Here is a 19,476-nt window from a genome sequence, read left to right as displayed (position 1 = left end):
GTTTGATTTTACAATATACCTTGAGTGGAAATCATACTTAGGTTTTGAATTTCGATCCTGCGTTAGTGTCTGTGATGTAGTCCTCTCTCTTAATGCTGGGCAGCAGCTCTCAAGTCAGTCACATAACCTGGCAGGGAACTAAGGGCTTCTCTGTAGTGCTCTGTGCTGAAGAGTTATAATGTTTGATAGGGAAGGTATACTAAACGCATTTTAAGTTTATGATATTATAAGCTTATTAGGATATAGCCTCACTGAAAATTAAGGTACATCTGTATATGATTCTAGGACAACAAGTACACTAGATTGTCTACAGAATTTGGCATATAAACACTGGAGTCTAAAAATCTAAATGGCAAATGAATTGAGTCATCTGGCATTTTTGATCTATACTACAATGTTTATGTATGTGAGAATACAGTGAGAATGATTAAGACTTTCAAAAAATAAAGAACTAGAGCTTATGTAGCAAATGTGCTTAAATGAAAAATATTTTTCTGATTAAACTATGTATTTGCGTCATTTTTATAGTGAAAGTGAGATATAAATAAAATCAGCAAAAAACATATGTATTCAATTCAACAAACATGGGACAATAAAAATCTGAATTATCTAGACTACAAAAAATACCATTCCCATAACAGTTCTACATACTGTACTTTATCAACCAAAAGCATACCAAAAGCAAAATTTAAAATTGTATACCAATGTTATATTTATGTTCTCAGTTTATAATTTGGTCTTGTCATAATGACTGACATTTTTTTTCAAATCTGCATGCTGGGAAGGTTTTCTCAGGAAAACTGCTTTCATACTGCAAATGCTGGGTTGAGGACAGTCAAGAGATAGAATAGGGTGCCCCGCCCCCTTCTTCCCATTTGTGCTCAGAAAACTGATTAAAATGCAGAATAATGTAGGCTTGGAAGACTCATGGCCCCCAAAGAAGTCATGAGAGATCTACGAGGGGGATGCAGAAATGGGAGGAAGAGGGTCATTTTGGAGAGCTGCCCTTATCCAACAGCATTTCCAAATGTTTCCTCGATCATCTACACTTTCCATGACAGTATGCTCAAAGTAGCTTTACTTATTCACATTGCACTTCAAGTAAAATTCTGCCTTTTCAAATTACTTTCATAAGTTTTTCCTCAACCATGTCATCTGCCACATGGCCCAGGCTCAGGACGCTTTCTTACCTTGAGTTCCTTACAGGGAACAATGGAAATCCCTATTTCACAGCAGGAATATCTAAAATCCCTTGCAATTTTATTTTCATGCCAAATTTCATGCAAAGGCACTGATCTTCCCAAATGCACTCCTTACTGGGAAGAAGTTGAAACAGAGGTATACCCAGAGTGAGGATTCAATGGGGCCAGAAGTTTAGGGAAATCAAGGGAAATATTTTAGGTGGATCCTACTACATTTACACTTTTCAGATAGCCCCACACTGTTTTGTCTAGACACTGAGCTACTTGGAGACCAAATACAGTGAGACTGTAGGACTAGTTGCTCAGAAGAATTCCTAATGGAATGTACCATAATAAAGTATCTCCTGTTAACCTGACCTCTAGTGAATGGAATGGAAAGAGATGATTAGCTTTTTTTCTTTAAGTCTTATCTTTTTCATTCTAAGGTAGGACTATAGCAATTACCCTATGCCATTCTCTCTCCTTCTTCCTCCTAGGAATGCATATTGACCTTCTGTGTCATTGTTGTATGAAAAATGAGAGTTAATGTGTCATTCAAAAGGGACAATTCAAGACACCAGAGCCAGCTCTGTCTGAAAAGACTTCCATTCCTAAAGTGTGAGAGTCAGTTTCATGGTATCAATTCCAGGCACAGAGCCTGCATTTCTCTCTCAAGTGATGTTCTTACATTTGTTTCCGAGACACATCTTACTCCAAGCTCTTGCAAAAATGAACTCTTAAATGTTTTCCTTTTCTTGAAACATTACAAGTCCTTCCAATATTTATGCTCTTTTTTTATGCCTGATTTTCACTGTAAATCTGGCTGGAAGCAGCCAGCAATATTCATGCCATAGCCTTAATACTGCACTGCCTCGAAGTTTCCTCCACCAAATAACATGTCCCATTACCTTTTAACTCTTCTTCCATAAATGTCAGAGCATGGGCAAAATGTAAAGTTCTTTGCAAAATCTAATACAAATGGCCTGTAGTCCAATTCTTAATAGAAATCTCAATTCCTCATTTTTGTCAAAGCTACATCAGCATCGCCTTAACTGTCCACATCCCTATCAGCATTCTGGTGTGAGTAGCTATCAAAATGGTCCAGCAGGTTCTAGTTATAGCATCTTAGGGTTTTTTTTCCCCACTCTTCCAAAATCTTCCCACAAACCACTTACTTCCAAAAGCTTCTAAACTATGTTATCAAGTATGGTCATAATAATCCTATTTCAAGATGCTGATTTTGTCATAATTATGACAAAACATCTGAGGTAAATAATTTAAAAGGAAGCAAGATTTATTTTGGTTTAGGGTAGCAGAGGTGTCAGTCCATGGTCATTTGGACCAGTTGCCTTGGAGCATGTGACAATGCAGTATACAATACTGGGAAATGCACGGCAGAAGACACTGCTAATCTGGGAGATAAGGATAGTACAATTTCCAAAAGGATCTGTATCATTAAAAATAAACCACATGCTTTGCACCAGGACAAGAAGAAAGATGCCTTGAGAGCATCTCAGGAATTAGCAAGACCATACCCACTGGCCCTCAAAGATTTTTGACATAATAGCCTTCAAGTACTTTTCTTGTATAGTGCCCCATAGAAAATTGTTTCCCTTGGGTCTGATTCTCCATGTTCAGATATCTAGACGCTCATAAGCTGTTACTCCATGGTACAAGCAGGCTGGCTACTATTTGAGCCAGTGGCAGACTCTGGCATTGTTCATATGATGCTAGTTTGCAGGCATGCAGAATGCAAGAGTTGTGAGGTCATGAAGACTCCCAACAAGATTTCAAATAGAAATTCTTGAAGACCAGGGAGTGTATGGTAGAATTAGAGTCACTACAAGTAGCACCTGATGGTGTGATGAATGAAGCTGTGATAATAAAGCCAAAAGTGCAGTGAAGACACCACAAAGTTACAGATGTCAAGGACGTGGAACATCTATTGAGGGAGAGTTGTCAGTGAGCAGAGCCAGGTGAAGAAAGAGGTCAGATGGGCTGCAGGCTGTGGAGATGGTGTTACCTAGTTGCTTTGGAGCTCATCTGGCATTTCCATGTGCCCTAGATGCAAGATGTTATCGTTTCTGTCTAGATGTTCCCCCAAGTCTTATGCAGTTCAGGCTGGCCTCAAACTCACAGCAATCCTCCTGTCTCAGGCAACCTATGCACTTTTATATTTTATTTTATATTTAATTTAATTTAATTTTTCCTAGAATAAAACCAAAAGAAAAATAAAACAGAATAAAGCAAATCAAAACAAGACAATGAAAGCAATAAAGGGCTTCAAAACAAGATTAGAGGAAATCAACAATGGCTAACATAAGTTGTTATCTTCAAAATAGCTTCCCAAATGATCAGACAATAAATTTTTTAAAAAATAGAGATAGGGGCTGGGGATTTAGCTCAGCGGCATGAGCACCTGCTTTGTAAGCAGGCAGTCATGAGTTCGATCCCTGGTACCGATAAAAATGAAAAAGACAAAAAAAAATAGAGATAAAACCAAACCAAACAAAACAATGAAAATGATACAGAACTTCAAAACAAGATAATAGGAAATTAACAATGACCACCATAATGCCTCTTGTTATCTTCCAAATAGCTGTCCAGACCATCAGACACAGGCATGTAAAATTAACCAAAAAATACAAAAATTGTTTCTTCTCTCCTTCAGCTGTTATCTTTTCACAAATTTGGGGTGTGTGACTTCTAATTTCTAGTGTATCTGTGTCTCCTGAAGTTATTCAGTGTGGACTGGAGGTCTGAGAATGTATTTTGTCCTTCATCTTGACTTTTCCTGTGTTCCTCAGAATGAGCCCATTGCTGCAACCTGGATGCTTCCTGCATTGGCTGCCAGTCCCTTGGTGTAGTGGATTGGATTAGGCCCCTCAGTTCCTCCAATCTGGGGTTCCTGGAGTGGTGGAGAGGCATGGGGAAGCGGTTCACTGATGATCCCCTGATGGTGGCAGAGCCTTGGGGCGTGGCTTCTTCCTGTTAAGTCCATTTGTTCACAGGTTTGTTTCAGCTCTGATATTTCTTCACTTTTCCTATCTAGCTATCAGTCTCTCTCTCTGTGACAATGGGGCCTTGAGGTCTCCATTACAATTGTGTTACTGCTTATTTGACTTTGCATGTCTACCAATAACTGTCTTATATAGTTGGGTGCTCCTGTATTATATAATATGATTGTTATGTCATTGGTGCTGTCTCCAGCTTTCTCACTGACCCCAGTCAATCTTGTGTTAATCTTTGCTCTGTCTTAATAGCTGTTGGATTGATTTCTCATGGTCTCTTATTATTTTTAAGATCCCTTTATTTTCATGATCATTAGCTGCAATGCTGTCTTCAAGATCTGGAATTCTATGCTTTCCATTGTTCTATCTGTTGCATATACTTTCAGTGCAGGTTTTAATCTCCTGGATCTCTGGATCTGTTTCATGGGTTCCATTTCTCTCCTACATTGGGCATTTTTTTCCATCTCTTTCTAAGATCATCTATTCTTTTATTTGTGTCTTCTCTAATATCTTTGATTTTAAGCATCATTTCTTTTTGAACCTGAGAGATCATTTTCTCTATAGCTTTCCCACTTGTTTTTTCACTTCTGTTATCTTCTCAGACAATTCTAGTGTTTGATTTCCCATTTTATCCATCTCGTTGAGTTCCAGGTCTGCCCTGGGTGGGCTAGGACTCTGGGGTCGCACCACATCTCTGCATCTTGCCATTCTCCACCTTCTCTTTTTTTCTTTTATTTTTGCCTTTTATGTTGATGCTTTCCTGCCTCCCATGATATATAGTTTTACCACTACCATTGAGGCCTCTCTCAAGGAGGAAAGGTGAGCTCTGCTCCTCAAGGATGTCCTTCAGATGTAGTTGGTTCTTTGTATCTATGACAGAAACCCACCTTTTTCTGGTGTCTACAGTTTTGTGATAATATCCATGTTATATCCCTGAGATATGCTAGGTATGGAGCTGATCTTGGCCTCTGGATGTGGGGGTTGGGACTAGAATTCTGTTAGTGGATTTCTCCACAGTCCAACTGCTTTCTCCTCACTGGGGCTTCAGACACTTCCATATTATTGTTCTCACTAATTACTTTGCCCTCCAAAGGTGTGTGTGCATGTCTGTGTGCTTCCAGTCAGCCTTGCCATCAGGGATGTAATTGAGGAGCCCAACATCCAAATTTATGGTCTTCTAGTTGGTCCATCCTACAGGATTTAATGGACAGGCACAGTGCAATCTCACTATCTTCCAGCTGGCCTGTTACCCAGGATGTCTCATGTACTTTTAAATGTGACTTTTCAGAGGTAGCTGAATCTGGACTACATGATTGATTCATGGTTCAATGCTAGAATTATGGGTGCTGGGATTAAGGGTAAGTCATTGCTGAATCAGTTCACTGATCGCATTGGCATTGCCCTAATCCCAGTAAACTACATACAATATAAGGGACAGAAAGAGGCTTCCTTTCCTCTTTTGCTTTTTCTGTCTTCTGCCACTATGCATGGTTGCCCCCCAGCCATGTCACCCAGCCTTAGAGCCAGCCAATTATGCATAGAACCTCTATAAACTTTAAGCAAAACAAACCTTTCCTCCTTTAACCGTGGGTGTCAGGCATTGTGCCTCATTAATGATAAAAATGATATGAAGCTATAGGATTTAATGTTTGCCCTGCTGTTTGAGTCTTTCTTTGGCCCAATCCTTCTATTTTCTTCCCTTGATCCTCCCCTTCTGGAATAGCAATACATACTCTGTACCAGTTAGAAGTATGTAACTTGTTTTGTGGCTTAAAGTTAGTGGCTTAATGCTAAGAGTTTGCCTTGAGTCTCAGAGGAGACTTTCAACTTGGACTTTAGAGTATGTTAGAACTGCTAAGATTTTGGAGATTCTTGACATAGGCTAAATACATGTTTCATTATGACACCAAAAAGAGCCTTTGGAAGTCAAAAGGGAATAGTATGTTGTGGATCTAAATGACCTTAAAGGACAAGTGCTAAGTGCTTGGTTACTAACCTGTGTAGCTACTGGGAGATGGTACAACCTTTAGAAGGTAGGGCCTAGTGAGGTCACTGGTGACATATCTTTTTAGGGGATAGAAGGGAACAGAGGGTCCCTGACCCTCCGTTTTTGCTGTTGTCATTTTGGCATTCATGAAGTAAGAAATTTCTTCCAATATGTATTTCCCATCATGATGCACTACTGCCTTTCCACAGGCCTACAGACAACAGGACCAAGTGGCATGAATCAAAAGCCTCTTAAACTATGATGCAAAACAAAGTTTTCCTCCTTTTAAGTTTGTCTCAGGTATTTTATAACAGCAACAGAAAGCGGGACACTTGTAACCTTTTCGCCTCACACCTCTCCCCAAGCCCTCTTGGATGGCTGAGAGGTGTCTTAAATTAACAGGTCCGAAACTGAGTCCCTCATGCTCCTTTCTAAAGCCTGCTCCCTCCTTACTCTTTTCCATCTCACTCAATAGTGATTCTGCTCTGCCAGTTACTCTGACCACAGATTCCAAAGCATCTCCAACCCTTTTCTCTCTATTGCACCTGCTCCCACTCCAATGACACATCTTTTTCAGATGTATCTTTTAAACATATCTAAAATTTATACACTTCTCACTGTTCTATTGCCCCCACCCTGCCAAACCACCATCACTAGCTGGATGGACGGACTATGGTAACAGCCTCCTGACTGGTCTCTGTTTCCAATTTCATCACTGTTACTACTCAATTGAAGAATGATCCTACCAAAACCTAAGACAGAGACTATTTGTCTGTTCCAAACTCCTAAGGGACATCTCATCGTGAAAGCCAAAGTTCTTAGCACGACCTTAAGGACAGCTTGTCCTGTCCCCAGACCTTTCTGACCTCTCCTGCTGTCACTTGCCTTTTATTTACTCTGGCACCATGATGGCCTCCATGTTATTCCTTGCATATGCCAGATTCTTGGCCATAGAGCTTTCTCCAGGATGTGCTTTCGTAATATATTTTATGGATTAATCTCACACTTTTCTCAGGTTTTTCTCAAGTTTCTCCTTTTCAAAAAGGGCTTTACATAGATACACTATTTATTTGTTTACCTCCACAACCCACATCATCATTCTGTAAGCCTTGTCACCGTTTGACATAGTCTATTTAGCCAATCTGTTATCTCTCACTAGAATACAACCTCCACACAAAGATAGTATTTTTACCTTTTCAGTTCACTGTTGTATCTCCAGTGCTTTAAAATAGTGTTGCATAAAATAGGTGCTCAACAAATGCATTAAAGAAATGAATGCATGGATTTCCACTCTGCTGGTTCCAAATGTATATCAAATATATGTTCACTTCTAATACATCAAAATTAAGGACAAGAGATGAATTCACAAGACTATAGGAGTCTGTTTCCCAGAGTCCAAAAATATAGGAATTTTCATTTTAGTAGACAGAGGAACTTACTTTAACTAAAGATGTAGCTATCGTTTCCAAGTATGGCAAGATACATTAATGAAGGTGTTACAGATATTCTTATTCTCAAAAATACTATGGTACAGCGTATATATTCCTATTCCTGCTTCTCTTTGAAATATGCTTCTCCTGTTCTTTTGAAATTTCAGCTAATCAGTTTTACATTTTCCTCAGCAAAACAACATGCCACACTTGAAGGTTAGAATAATGGATTTTTTAAATGGAGGAGACAGTACCAATAATGGATTTAATTTTTTCACTTTCCTGTGTATCTGGGGTTTATAGTTTGTTCTATGTCTGATATTGTCAGGTTCTTGACACTAACAACATTTACTTATATCAGTTCTGTGACAGCAGAACAGGAAATACTACCTGGGATATTTTTGTATTTTCATGATGGGAATGTCACAACCAAAGCAGTCCTCACTAGTGGTATAGTTGTTAAAGTATCACAGCACTGTCTACATTTCACACAACTTTTTTAAAAAGCCACAGTCATTTCTAGAATATAATATGCTCACACAATATTTTCTTGAGTTGTTTCTGAAGATGCACTCACCAACCTAAATCATGACAGTGGCCCTGTCTTCTCCGTCCCTAATTTAAGGAAAAGAGACAGGATCAAACGGGCCAAAAAATAAATAAAGTTGATGCAAAAGGTCACATTACTGAGAAATAAATGGCGATTTTCCTTGTCATGTTAATTTTTACTATAATTTATAATAAGCAAGCATCCTTACTTAAAAGTTATCCCCAAAAAAAGAATGAATTAAGTGAATTTAGGATGATTTCATACACAGAGCACAAGAGCCTTTCATCAATGACAGCATATTCTAATGGTTTTGTGTACGTTTTCTTCCCTTAAATACTAACAAGGCATCAATAAAGGATGAATGAATCCATTCAGTAATTGCGTTAGAGATGAAGGATATATGATTTAGTTAAGGGCTTTTGCTTAAGGAACAAGAAACAGAAAGCCACTCCTTAAACAAGTGGGAGCAACAAATGGGGACAGGGGATCCAAAATGCCAAGACAGAGTAGAGTAGAAACTAACAAGAAATAACTAAAAGACAGAGAACTTCCTTTGCTGCATCTGTATCTCTGATTCTAACACCTTTTCTGCTTCTCAGTGTGTCCCATCAGTTTGGACAATTGTAACCCAAAGTTTGTGCAGTGCTTAGACACTCAGTGTAAGATAACAAAACATCTCAGGAATGTTTATGGGATAGCCAAGACATTGGGCAAAATTCCTGCCTTTCTCTTAAAACAAGGATATTTTGTGTGGGCAGCATCAGGTTAGGATACAAGTTGAACAGTAATATCTCACAGAATTACATTCTTTGTTCTATGCCAAATCATTAGTCACCTCAATTACATGAAAGAGAACTGATACCTATAACGTGAAATTAGGAATTGTAATCGGCTATTCTTGTGTGTCATTAAGACATACAGGCTGCTGTCCACGGTTCCAGAAAACCGACTGGATTTGAATGATGTTATTGACCCTGCATTATAAAAGAAGATCCTTCAAATAATAATTCTAGAATCTATTTTTGTACATATTTTTGATAGTATAATATTAATAGTTTGGGGGAGATGGGGTAATTGATGCTTAAAAAAAAACCCCACTGTTTGAGATTGATAGAGTCACATTCTCTCACTGAAGAAATATTTTAAGTTTTTCATCAATCAGAATCATCAAGGTCCCCACATAATACTATCTTTGAGCAATTAGTCTATGCATGGAAGGGGTGTTTTATGAGGTTTGAGAGATAAAAGACAGAGTTCAGTAAGAAGATGGATGGTTCAAGGGAAGTAATCACAGTGGAGAACTGTGTAAGACTTACATTTATGAGCCTTCAGTCCTTCGAAGGAAACTGGTCCAATCTCATAATATTCATATTCCCAAGTGTAATCTGAATTAGACACAGATTGCTGGAAGGTTCTGTTAAAAATTAGCCTCTGGGCAGACATCTCCACCCTGCACAAACAGAGAAAGGCAAGTGCAAAACCTGTTAATTCATTCACAACTGCAGTTATTCTAATCATTCTTGACAGTCAGAAATTCAAGAATAAAAGCCTCAAGGAGCTCCTATCCCCTGGGTTAGGAAAAGGTTCTCAGCACTTGCCAACACCTTATACCATGTGGCTATTATCTTTTATCCCTTCACTAGTCTGCAATATATTTGAAATCAGATACATCATCTTTCTTTGTGAATTTACTTCAATGCATGACATGTAACCGATGTTCAATAACTAATGATAGAAAAAAGAGGAGGGAAAAAGTGTGTTAAAAATATGAGAACACAACTTCAACCATACACACGTACCTGTGTATGTAAATCATCTGCAGAAAATAAGTAAGGTCAGTGTAAACAATGAACTGAGTACGTATCTATTATATCACTAAAGACACACGGCTTAAACGTAACAAAATAGAGTTAAGCAAAGAGACATGGACAGCCAAAGCTGCATAATGGAACAAGATCCTCAGTAAAGGACCCCTATGCTCACGGCTTACTCCTTAAATTTGTCATGTTTTCAGGATTTCCAAAGCGTGATCTTTGGTGTTATTTGGGGCTATAAAATTCTGACTTCTTTGGAAGACATGGAACTGGGAAGCTTGGATTCCAAGACATAAGTCAACACAGCCTGTGTCCAGTTACTGTGCACCTACTGTGTGCAAGAGTGCTCTCTGTGGGGTGGACAGAAACATGTGAACACAGACTGGGGCCCACAGACCTTCCTTCACAACGAGGAATTAGACAAGTAGACACATAGCAGTCATATTAGGAGAAATTTAAATGAAACACCATTCAAAACTAAAATTCACCAGGCAGTCACCACCACTGCACTCTCCTTGCAAGAGCTTTCTGAAGTGCCCCTCTCCTAATGTCCCATTGTGGGTCAGCCATCCACAACTATCTGTAAGGCATAACTCTCAGGATTGGTAGGGCAAAATTATCACCATGCTTCTTCCTCAGTCATGAGATTCTCTTCCCCCTCACCCTTTTCCCCTGTCCCCAGACCTTGGCCCCACAGAAAGAGACTCCAACCCCTTGGCATATATTGTTCAAAGGATGGGTGCTCAGATCCAGAGATGCCTGCCAGTGTCAGAAACCAGAGTGCGACTCTGAGGCCAACAAATCATTCCTCCAAAGGCAGAAAACAATATGCCAATTCTGATTGGAAAAAGACACAGATTATAAGGAAAGCTGACCCTTAGGTAAGCACTTAGCCACCTTTCCAATGTCTTCACAGGAATAATGTAAAGTGATTACCACAGTATCATCTTTGGCCTTTTAATTATTTGAACATGAAGCTCTTTTCCTCAATGATAAAGTAAATTTCCTCAGGAAATGAAAATTAACAATGCAAACTGTAGAAGCAATATCCTCATTTATAAATGTTTCCCCTAGCAGAAAAGAACCGTGACAAAAGCTGAGAAGTGTTGAGGGGCACAGTGCAGGAAGTTCAGGCAGAGTGAGATGAAGTTAATCTGCAAAGGAGAATATACGGAACTCCAAGCCATAGAACAAGACACTAGGTTCAAGTAAGAAGGCCAGCACTTACATTTTTGCTCTGCTTCCACTGGCTGTGTCTTTGGCCATCTACAAAGCTGACCATGACTACCTGAATATACTGTAGTAGAAATACTCACCTCCCTGGACCACTTCTCAGGTCTCCTAATTGGTTTTTCTGCTTGCACTTTTTTTTTGGGGGGGGGTGGTAATCAATGAGTCTTTACTCATTGTATCTTTCCAGGGAAATAAAAAAGGAAGGGAAGAGTCAGAGTGTATGTTGTTAAATGATTAGAAACAGGGAGGTAAGTACTCTGGTACAGAAAAATTAGCCATCAAATATACATCCCAACGATGATGTCACCAAAGCTGAAGAGGACTTAAGTCTCAGGCAGTTGAAGAACGGGGGAAAGCAATCAGTGAAAGAACAGGCCAGCACCAGCTTTCCCTCCCTCCCTCCACGCATCCCTTCCCATAAATTCAAGATTTTATATAAAGTTTTTGTTTCTAGAAGTAGACAGAGAGTTATATCCATCTCTTACTAAACAGTTTTGTGGACACTGACATAAGTGTCTTGCACCGCATAAAAGTGGCTAACTTGAATAGGAATTCAAATTCCTTTCCTGGTCTCCTGACCACACTTTTGTCTACATAAAAGGCCCCAACTGCTTCTCTGCGGACTGAGTAGGTTTGATCCATCTAAACAGCATGAAATACAGCAGGAAACAGTCTTGATTCAGGAGGTCAAGAACCAGGGCACGGGGCTTCTTGGTCCTTCAGATTTCTGCATAAGTCATTTAAGCATCATGGAGACATTCCAAAAATTAAATATGTTTATGTGGGGGTATCAGGTTTTCTTTTGATGGAGAAGTTAGGAGTCAACTTTTCAGGACAGATCTTGATTACTAAAGTATGAAATGGGGGAAAAGGAAACACAGAAGAAAAGATGGTTCAAGATCTGGTTTCATTCATACCTCTGTGATCTACTGTGATCTACTCTCCAAACATTAGCCCATTGTTTTTCAAAGACAGAGCACTCATCAGTTCTTTAAAACCACTTTTAGTAGTTTTCCACTGCTCTAAGGAATCAAAATCCTTAAAATGTCCTGTTTTCTCCTCTTCCATCAGTCATTGGGCTTCATATATTTTCATGTTATAATGCTCTTACGGAGGTTCCTGAAATACTTCTTTATTCTCTGCATACAGGCTTTCCCTTCCTGCCTGAATATTTTTCCTGCCAGCCCCACACTAACCCCCGCTTCTTTCCCTGAGTATTCCTGTCTTTTAGGTCAGAGGCTGGCAAACCCAGATCACTGCCCATTGAGTCAATTAGGATCCACTAGAGGAACAGAATATATATAAAGAATATAAAGACTTTACAAGGCAGGTTTACAACAGTCACCTGCAGAGTCAGGTATGGAAGAATATAAAAGCTGTCTGCGTGCTGGAGAGCTGGAGGACACAGCCAAAGTGAAAGGCCCGGAGTTTACTGCTTAGTCTCATGCAAGTACATTAGCTGAAGGGTCTGCATTGGAAGACTGATGATGGATACCCAAAGGCAATGGCAAAGACTAGAGCTCTTCCAAAGAAGCAGAAGAGAGATTTCTTTCTTTTTTCTCTCTTTATTCCATCCCAGCTGCAACACTATTAATTAACTCTGGGTGGATCTTCCTTCTTTAGTCAGTCAATCATCCAGACACACTAGAACCGTGTTAAACTAATCCACATGAAAAAACCATGTTTCTTATTCAAGTTAATGCCACAATTAACATCATTCCTGTGTTCATGTATAACCTGCAAGAGAAGGATGTTTATGTTTCTAAACATAGGAAAAAGCTGAGTGTGGTGGTGCACACCTGTAATCCTAGCACTCTAGAAGGCTGAGGCCGGAGGATAGAAAATTCAAGTCCTGCCTGGGAAATTTAGTGACTGCAAGACTCTGCCTCAAAATTTTAAAAGGCCTGGTAAAGGCTCCAAGTTCAATCCCGGTACTGGGGTGGAGGATGGGAGGAAGGACAGTATCTTGTGACACTGGAAATTATATGAAATTTAATTTATATAAAGGCTTCATTGCAACAGAGTCTTCCATTTGTATTTTTATGGCTTCTTTAGCATTACAATACCAAAGACCAGTAATTCCAACAAAGATGGGGTGGCTGAAAAAATATAAAATACTTTCTAGTCTTTTACAAAAAAGTTTGCTAACCTCTGCTATATACCCACTAAAGAATTTTTAATTTAAAAAAAATTTTAATCTGATTTAAAAACTGGCCAGATACTTGGTACCAACTCCCCAGTTAGCCAATTCCTATCAAATTTGCCATGTGGTTATTTGATCTTTGTGAATAAAGTTATAATGAAAATGTGTTGATCAGAGTGTTTAAAAGCCATAAGATCAACATTTACATCCTGGGATTCATGGAACTCTACCATGTTTATGGATTATGAATTTTATTTGAATGGAAAATAAGATCAAGTCTAAATTGATAATCCTTTTTTAAGGGAAAATAGGGTGAAGTCTAGCATGATCATATCGTTTGTGTTGGGAATCAGTGTTAATGCCAATGAAATAACAAGCACAAGAAGAGGCAGTAGGCTTTGTGCAGAAAAAAAAATAGTGCAAAGTACATAAACAAACATAATCAAGCCCAGGAGCATTTTCTATCCTCCCGACCAACAGCACAACTCAGACACCAAAGCTGCTTTCCCCACTCCTCGCATTCAGACACAGCAGTGACCCCACCCCGTGGCTACCAAGGTTCACAGGACCTGCAGAGCTTTCTGCTGTTCTGTCAGGTCAGAAAGCAGCAGTAACAGGGCCAGCTAGGGACAGGAGAATAAAGTATGTTTGTGTCAGAGTCAGCTGTGAGGCAACACTGACCACCTTCCTACCATACCAAGAACTCTTTTTCATTTCTCCTTATTCTCTTCTGCATACTATTCTCTTTCATCTAACTAAATCATTTCAGGTTATATTATCAAATTATACTACAAAAAGGGCCGAAAGACCCATGTGCCAATTTTCCGAAAGTGGACAGCCACATTGAGGGACGTGCAAAGTTCTGGCAAATAAATGGAGACAGAAAGAGTAAATATCAGGACCACTCCCCCTCCCGCTAAGGTCCTAGAGAAATGTAGACTAGAATATTAACTCTCTTCTCCCCAGGCACCTGCCATTTTGCTAGCCTTCAGATAAAAGGAAGGGCTTCTATATCTTCCTGGCTGTTGCTTTCAAGTTCTTACATCCCAAAGGTAGATTTGGAGGACTGAACTTCTGGCCTCTTCTTTAAAACAGGCATCTAGTGCCTTTTCAAAAGTCATAAGGCAATATTCTTTCATATAAGCCTCGAGTTAGTCAGCTAAGGCATCAGATGCCTGAAGACAAACCACAAGCAGAGGCTATGGTGAGGCAGTATTTTGTATCATACCCATTATCGATACCAAGGGTTGCCTCTCTGAGCTCTGCTGAAACACAAACTAGATAGAAACTGCCCACATGTCTGGGTAGCATCCTCCAGAGTCTGATATTCTCATCACAGTAAAGTGCATCTAGCAGCTCTGGCGCAGGAGCAGGGAGGGTGGTCTGACACCAAGGCTCACTCAACGGGTGCTGAAAGCTGGCAGCTGCTCTCTGAGCTCAACAAACAGGAAACACTGGGGTTCTGCAGGCAGCTGCTTCTGTGCCCTGCTGCTCCTAAGCATGGCGTGCACTCCCACTAAGATGTCCTCAATGCCAGATTTTTCTATATTAGAATCATTAAATAACTTCTTTGGCAGGAAACATCATAAATGAGCTTCCTGGAGCAGCAGCAGAGAGAGAAATTGCTCTTTTGAGAAGCCACAAGTACTGTTGCTAACAAAAAGCAATAATAAAACTTAATTTTACATCTGAAAGCAGCACTTGAAAGGAAAGTTACCTTTCCTAAATATGCACAGGGTAGTTTAAGCCAAGCCAACCTACCGAGGGAGGCTTTGGGGGCTGCAAATCCCAGAAGTGGAAGGTTGACTAGCAGACCTAAGACCGAGATCTTTCCCAAACCACCACCCTTCCTCCCACCCCAATTCCAACACTGTTTCCTCCAACCCACGTTCTCCTACCACGCCTGAGCACTCTCCCATCTCACATACAAAAGCAGTCTCTTCTCCATTGCCCTGAGGTACACAGATGTGAACATGAATAAAGATGCAGAGTGAATAAAGGGTCTTCTCAAGTCATTGAAAGATGATATGCTCACTACGGAGGCTGTTGCTGTGGAGTAGGACAACCTTCATTTCTGTGTTAGGGGTAAACTCCAGCAGAAAAGATCTGCAAGTGATTACCAACTCAGCCATGGCATTAACACGTTAAGGAAAGGTCCAAGTGGTAGCCAGAAACATTGAAGAACGAGCATGTATTCACATGTACACACACACACACACACACACACACACACGCACGCACACACAGTGGTGTGGCCAGAAAGGCATTCTGAGAAGCTCCTGCCAATGCGACGGATCCGCAGACCCACAATGACCAGCTTGTACAGAGGAAGACCTAATGGCCCATTCAGACTTGAGATCAAAATTCCTGATTGCAATGACTCTTCCTCTTTCTCTCTCTCATTCTCTCTCTCTCTCTCTCTTTTCCTCTCTACAGGCTTACCACTAGGACCACCAACCTCAGTTCCAGCCCGGATTTTAAAGTCTCCTTCAGGAACTGTCCCTAGCACTACACAGAGAAGTTGCCTCTTTTTTAAAAAATTTTATTTTAAAGAAGAAAAAAAAACAAAGAAAATAAAACAATAAAATCAATCAGAATAAAACAGAATAAGTGATACAGGACTTCCAAACATTATGAAATCAACAATAGTTACCACAATGCCTTTGTTGTTTTCAAATTAGCTGCAGATGCCACCTTCAGTATCTGCAGAAACAAACAGAACAGTAGAGAATAACAACAATAAAAACAAAACAATGAATTCAATAAAGAACCTCAAAACAAGCCTGTAGTAAATACATAATGGCTTCCATAATATTATGTTTATGTTAACTCTGAGGGCATGAGCAGCTATTGAAAGTTAGCAAGACAGCGAGAAGTCACCTCTTGACTTACCACCTTTCCAGCAAAGACACGTGAGAAACCAAAGTCTCACCAAGCTCTACTTGTTGGCCCTCGGCCTCGGGGCAAAACTTCAGCAGCTTAATTCCTTCATTTCAGAGAGGCCTGACCAGGCACATGAGTCAGAACTGCCTGTGCATGCAGCTTACTAGAGTTTAAGTAAATGGTTGCACACGAAGAACAGAAGACTCTGATGTTATAAGTCTGGCTCCTACTTAGACCAGAGCCAGCATCTCCTTAAGGCAAGCAATCGTGACCTCCCTGAATGACCTCCTGAGTGAGGGTCCACATGGTCTCCTCCCAGGCCAGTACTTACATTACGTGATGGATCTCTGTCCCCAGTTCACATTGTCACCGTTACAGATCCCATGTGAATGTCCATCTCCTACTTACACTTGCCACCTTCACTCCCAAGTCTGTGGATTCCTTTTGTTAAAAAGAAAAACCTCAGGTAAGTTAACTTCACAGAACTTTAACTGAGCTAAGCATGATTTGTGACTCAGCTCTGAAAGCCAGGGCAGCTTCTAAACACTCCAGCGTACAGCAGGGGTAGGCAGTATGGACAAAAAGCAGATGTGAGGTCCAAAAGAGACCATGAAATTAAGTGAAATAAATTAGACACACAAGCTCACATACCACCTCGTAGACCACCATAGGCCAAGTGTGGCATGTGCCTGTAATCCAAGCATTTGGGAGGCTGAGGCAGGAGGATCATTGCAAGTTTGAGACCACCATGGGCTGCAAAGTGAGCTCAAGGCCAGCCTGAATTGCATAGTGAGATCATCTCTCAAAAAGACAAAAAAAATTCTTTAAAAATCACATATCAGAAACCCAAAATATAAAGAGGAAAATAAAAGATACATAATAGGAAATAGGGAGATAGAACTTTTACAAAAAGGAAGGGAATCAAGAAAGAGAAAGAAGGATGATAGAAGGGGACAAAAAAATTAAGATGCATTATATACATGAACCAAGTCCTCAAGATGAAAGTAATCATTATGCACTGCAAATATGTACTAACAAAAAAGAAAAATTGAAACAGAAAAAGAGAAGTGAGGTACTAAGCCAGCTGACTACAGGACAGGTCAGTATTTGGTCTCATTCGAATCAGTTAGCTGCCTGCAAATAACTGAATTGACATTTACTCAGCTGCTGTGACTGACTGAGTCTCAGCTATTTGTTACAGTAGTAGATTTCTAAATTAGGCTCTCCATTAGGTCAGGTAGCAGTTCCTTCCATAAGGACTCAAATGTGGAGACCCCCCTCCCCAGGCCAAATTTAGTTTACCTCATTTCTGTGAATCTATTTTAAGTTAGCAAATTCTTTAGCAGGATGTAGATTTTTCTCTCCTCTAATTAGTGGTTACCGGCTCTAAGTAGTTCAGTTAACTGACTAATTAGTTTGAGGAGTTTGGAGCCTTCCTGAGACTCCAAAGTGGACATCTTTCTTTCATCCACTAGTGGCTTAAGGAGGACAAGCCATCTGAACCTCATAAATCAATTCCCTTGGTCATACCTCGTGCAACTATGTAGTAGTAAATAGGTTAAAAGGTAATTTTTCAAGTTGGAGTTGCCTGGCTCTTTAGTATTTCAAAGCTCAATCTAAAAAATGTTAATTACTTGATTTCTTAGGTATTGGGACATGATAACTGTCCTTGAGTTTTGGAAATATTGTTGAAGATGGTAACAGATCTTCTAATATATCATATTAAAGGCTTGGAGAAGACTGCATTAACCAGCTCTCCCACACGCTTCTCATTTCCTTTGGCCTGTTTTTCAGTAAGTACCATTTAGGCAGAGACATCCTCTGCTGTGATCCTTGATGGATTCCCAGCAACTACATACTATAGTTTCAGTGTTGATAACCCCCAAAATTCATATGCAGTGGTACTTCAGTGCACAAGCTCTTCTTTTCAGGAACAATTCAATTCACAAACAGAAAGGCAAAATTTTGCTTCTGTTCATGAGCTGTGTATTGGATGACAAACATGACCACAGCCGTCTTCCCTGCACAAACACAAACATGGCCATCTTCCTTCAGAATCATGGAATGAGTTAAGCTGGGGGGCTGAGATACCACTGTGTTGGAACCTGGTATCCCATATGCTTATATTGAGATTGGGCTCTTTAGAAGGTGATTATGTCATGAGAGTGCAAATTTCATGTATATAATTAGTGCCCTTGCAAAGGAAGCTCCAGTGACCTCCCCATCCACCATGTAGAGACAGAGCAACAAGGTGCCACCTATGCAGCAGATATGCTTAACCAGACACTGAATCTGCTGGTGCCTTGACATTGGGTTTCCAAAACCGTGAGCCATAAATTATCAGTCTGAGATATTTTATTTTAGCAGCATGAACAGACTAAGTCACTGTACAAGGCTTGGTCATAGCAGATATGAAATTAATAAATCACCAAATTATCATTTTCTATTTCTCCCTCTCAAGCCAGAACCCAAGACTAGCAGCAGTCTCCATTCTAATAGTGCCCATAAAGGGATAAAATTCCTGAAAGCCGTTATAAAACCTCCTCTTGGGAAGTGTTCTTAGGACAGGGGATGGGCTGAGATGCTCATGGGGATTGCAGACACAGTGTCCCCAGCCAGGTGAGGAGTCACCACACCTTGGCCTGCAGGTCCAGCGAGCTGAAGTTTTGGTTTTCCAGATGTGAGAAGACTTTTACAGATTGAGTCTCATTGCCCATGTTGCCCAAGCATAAAGACACAACTAGAACATCCATCTGTTGAATTACAGTAAGAAATACAATAGCCAAGCAATAGGGCACATGTTTTAGATGGTGTCAGAACAAAATTTAAGGTCAGAAGGTTATCTGGGGAGTGTGGAATCAGCATAAGGGTGTTGGGAAACACCTACCCCTGTACTACATGTGTCATCACGCCACTTGTCTTGTATCTGAGTATCAGTATCTTGTTTTCACCACACAGTGGGGGGCCTAAATCACAGAAAAATCATAGCTCAGCTCCTGCTTCTTTCCTTGTTTTCTTTATCTGCTCTTTAAAATTCTAGGCCTGTTAAGCACACAAGTAGAACTCCAAGCCAACAACTCCTTGACAGTCAGGGTTGCCAGGTTTCTGTGACAGTTTATTTTTGCTTTATTCCTGAGGGAGGATGTTTAAAATGACTAAAGTCAAAGAACCAGCACCATAAAGCAATGCTTCATGAGGAGATAACACTTCAAACCCATCAGGAGGGCTATTTTCAAAAATCAGA

At 40.1% G+C, this 19,476-nt stretch overlaps 1 protein-coding gene across 7 annotated transcripts in view; it reads right to left on the bottom strand.

Annotated features, from left to right (window-relative positions):
• Positions 1–19,476, bottom strand: part of Mrap2 (melanocortin 2 receptor accessory protein 2) — a 51,599-nt gene that overhangs the window by 13,416 nt on the left and 18,707 nt on the right. For 4 of the 7 annotated variants that reach the window (XM_013157818.2, XM_063233171.1, XM_063233170.1 and 1 more), the window contains one exon: positions 9,476–9,609. In XM_013157818.2, coding sequence (XP_013013272.1) covers positions 9,476–9,602 — 127 coding nt within the window. In that variant the 5' untranslated portion in view covers positions 9,603–9,609. Of the gene's footprint in view, positions 1–9,475; positions 9,610–16,002; positions 16,053–16,563; positions 16,674–19,476 lie in introns of all 7 variants that reach the window. The other 3 variants (XM_063233169.1, XM_005005943.4, XM_063233173.1) reach the window with 2 other exon arrangements.

Source organism: Cavia porcellus, unplaced genomic scaffold, assembly GCF_034190915.1.
Source record: "Cavia porcellus strain 051 isolate PalLab524CR breed Dunkin Hartley unplaced genomic scaffold, mCavPor4.1 scaffold_22, whole genome shotgun sequence".
NCBI classification, from domain to species: domain Eukaryota; kingdom Metazoa; phylum Chordata; class Mammalia; order Rodentia; family Caviidae; genus Cavia; species Cavia porcellus.
The sequence above is the reverse complement of the archived record's forward strand: the minus strand, read 5'-3'. Positions and strand labels throughout refer to the sequence as shown.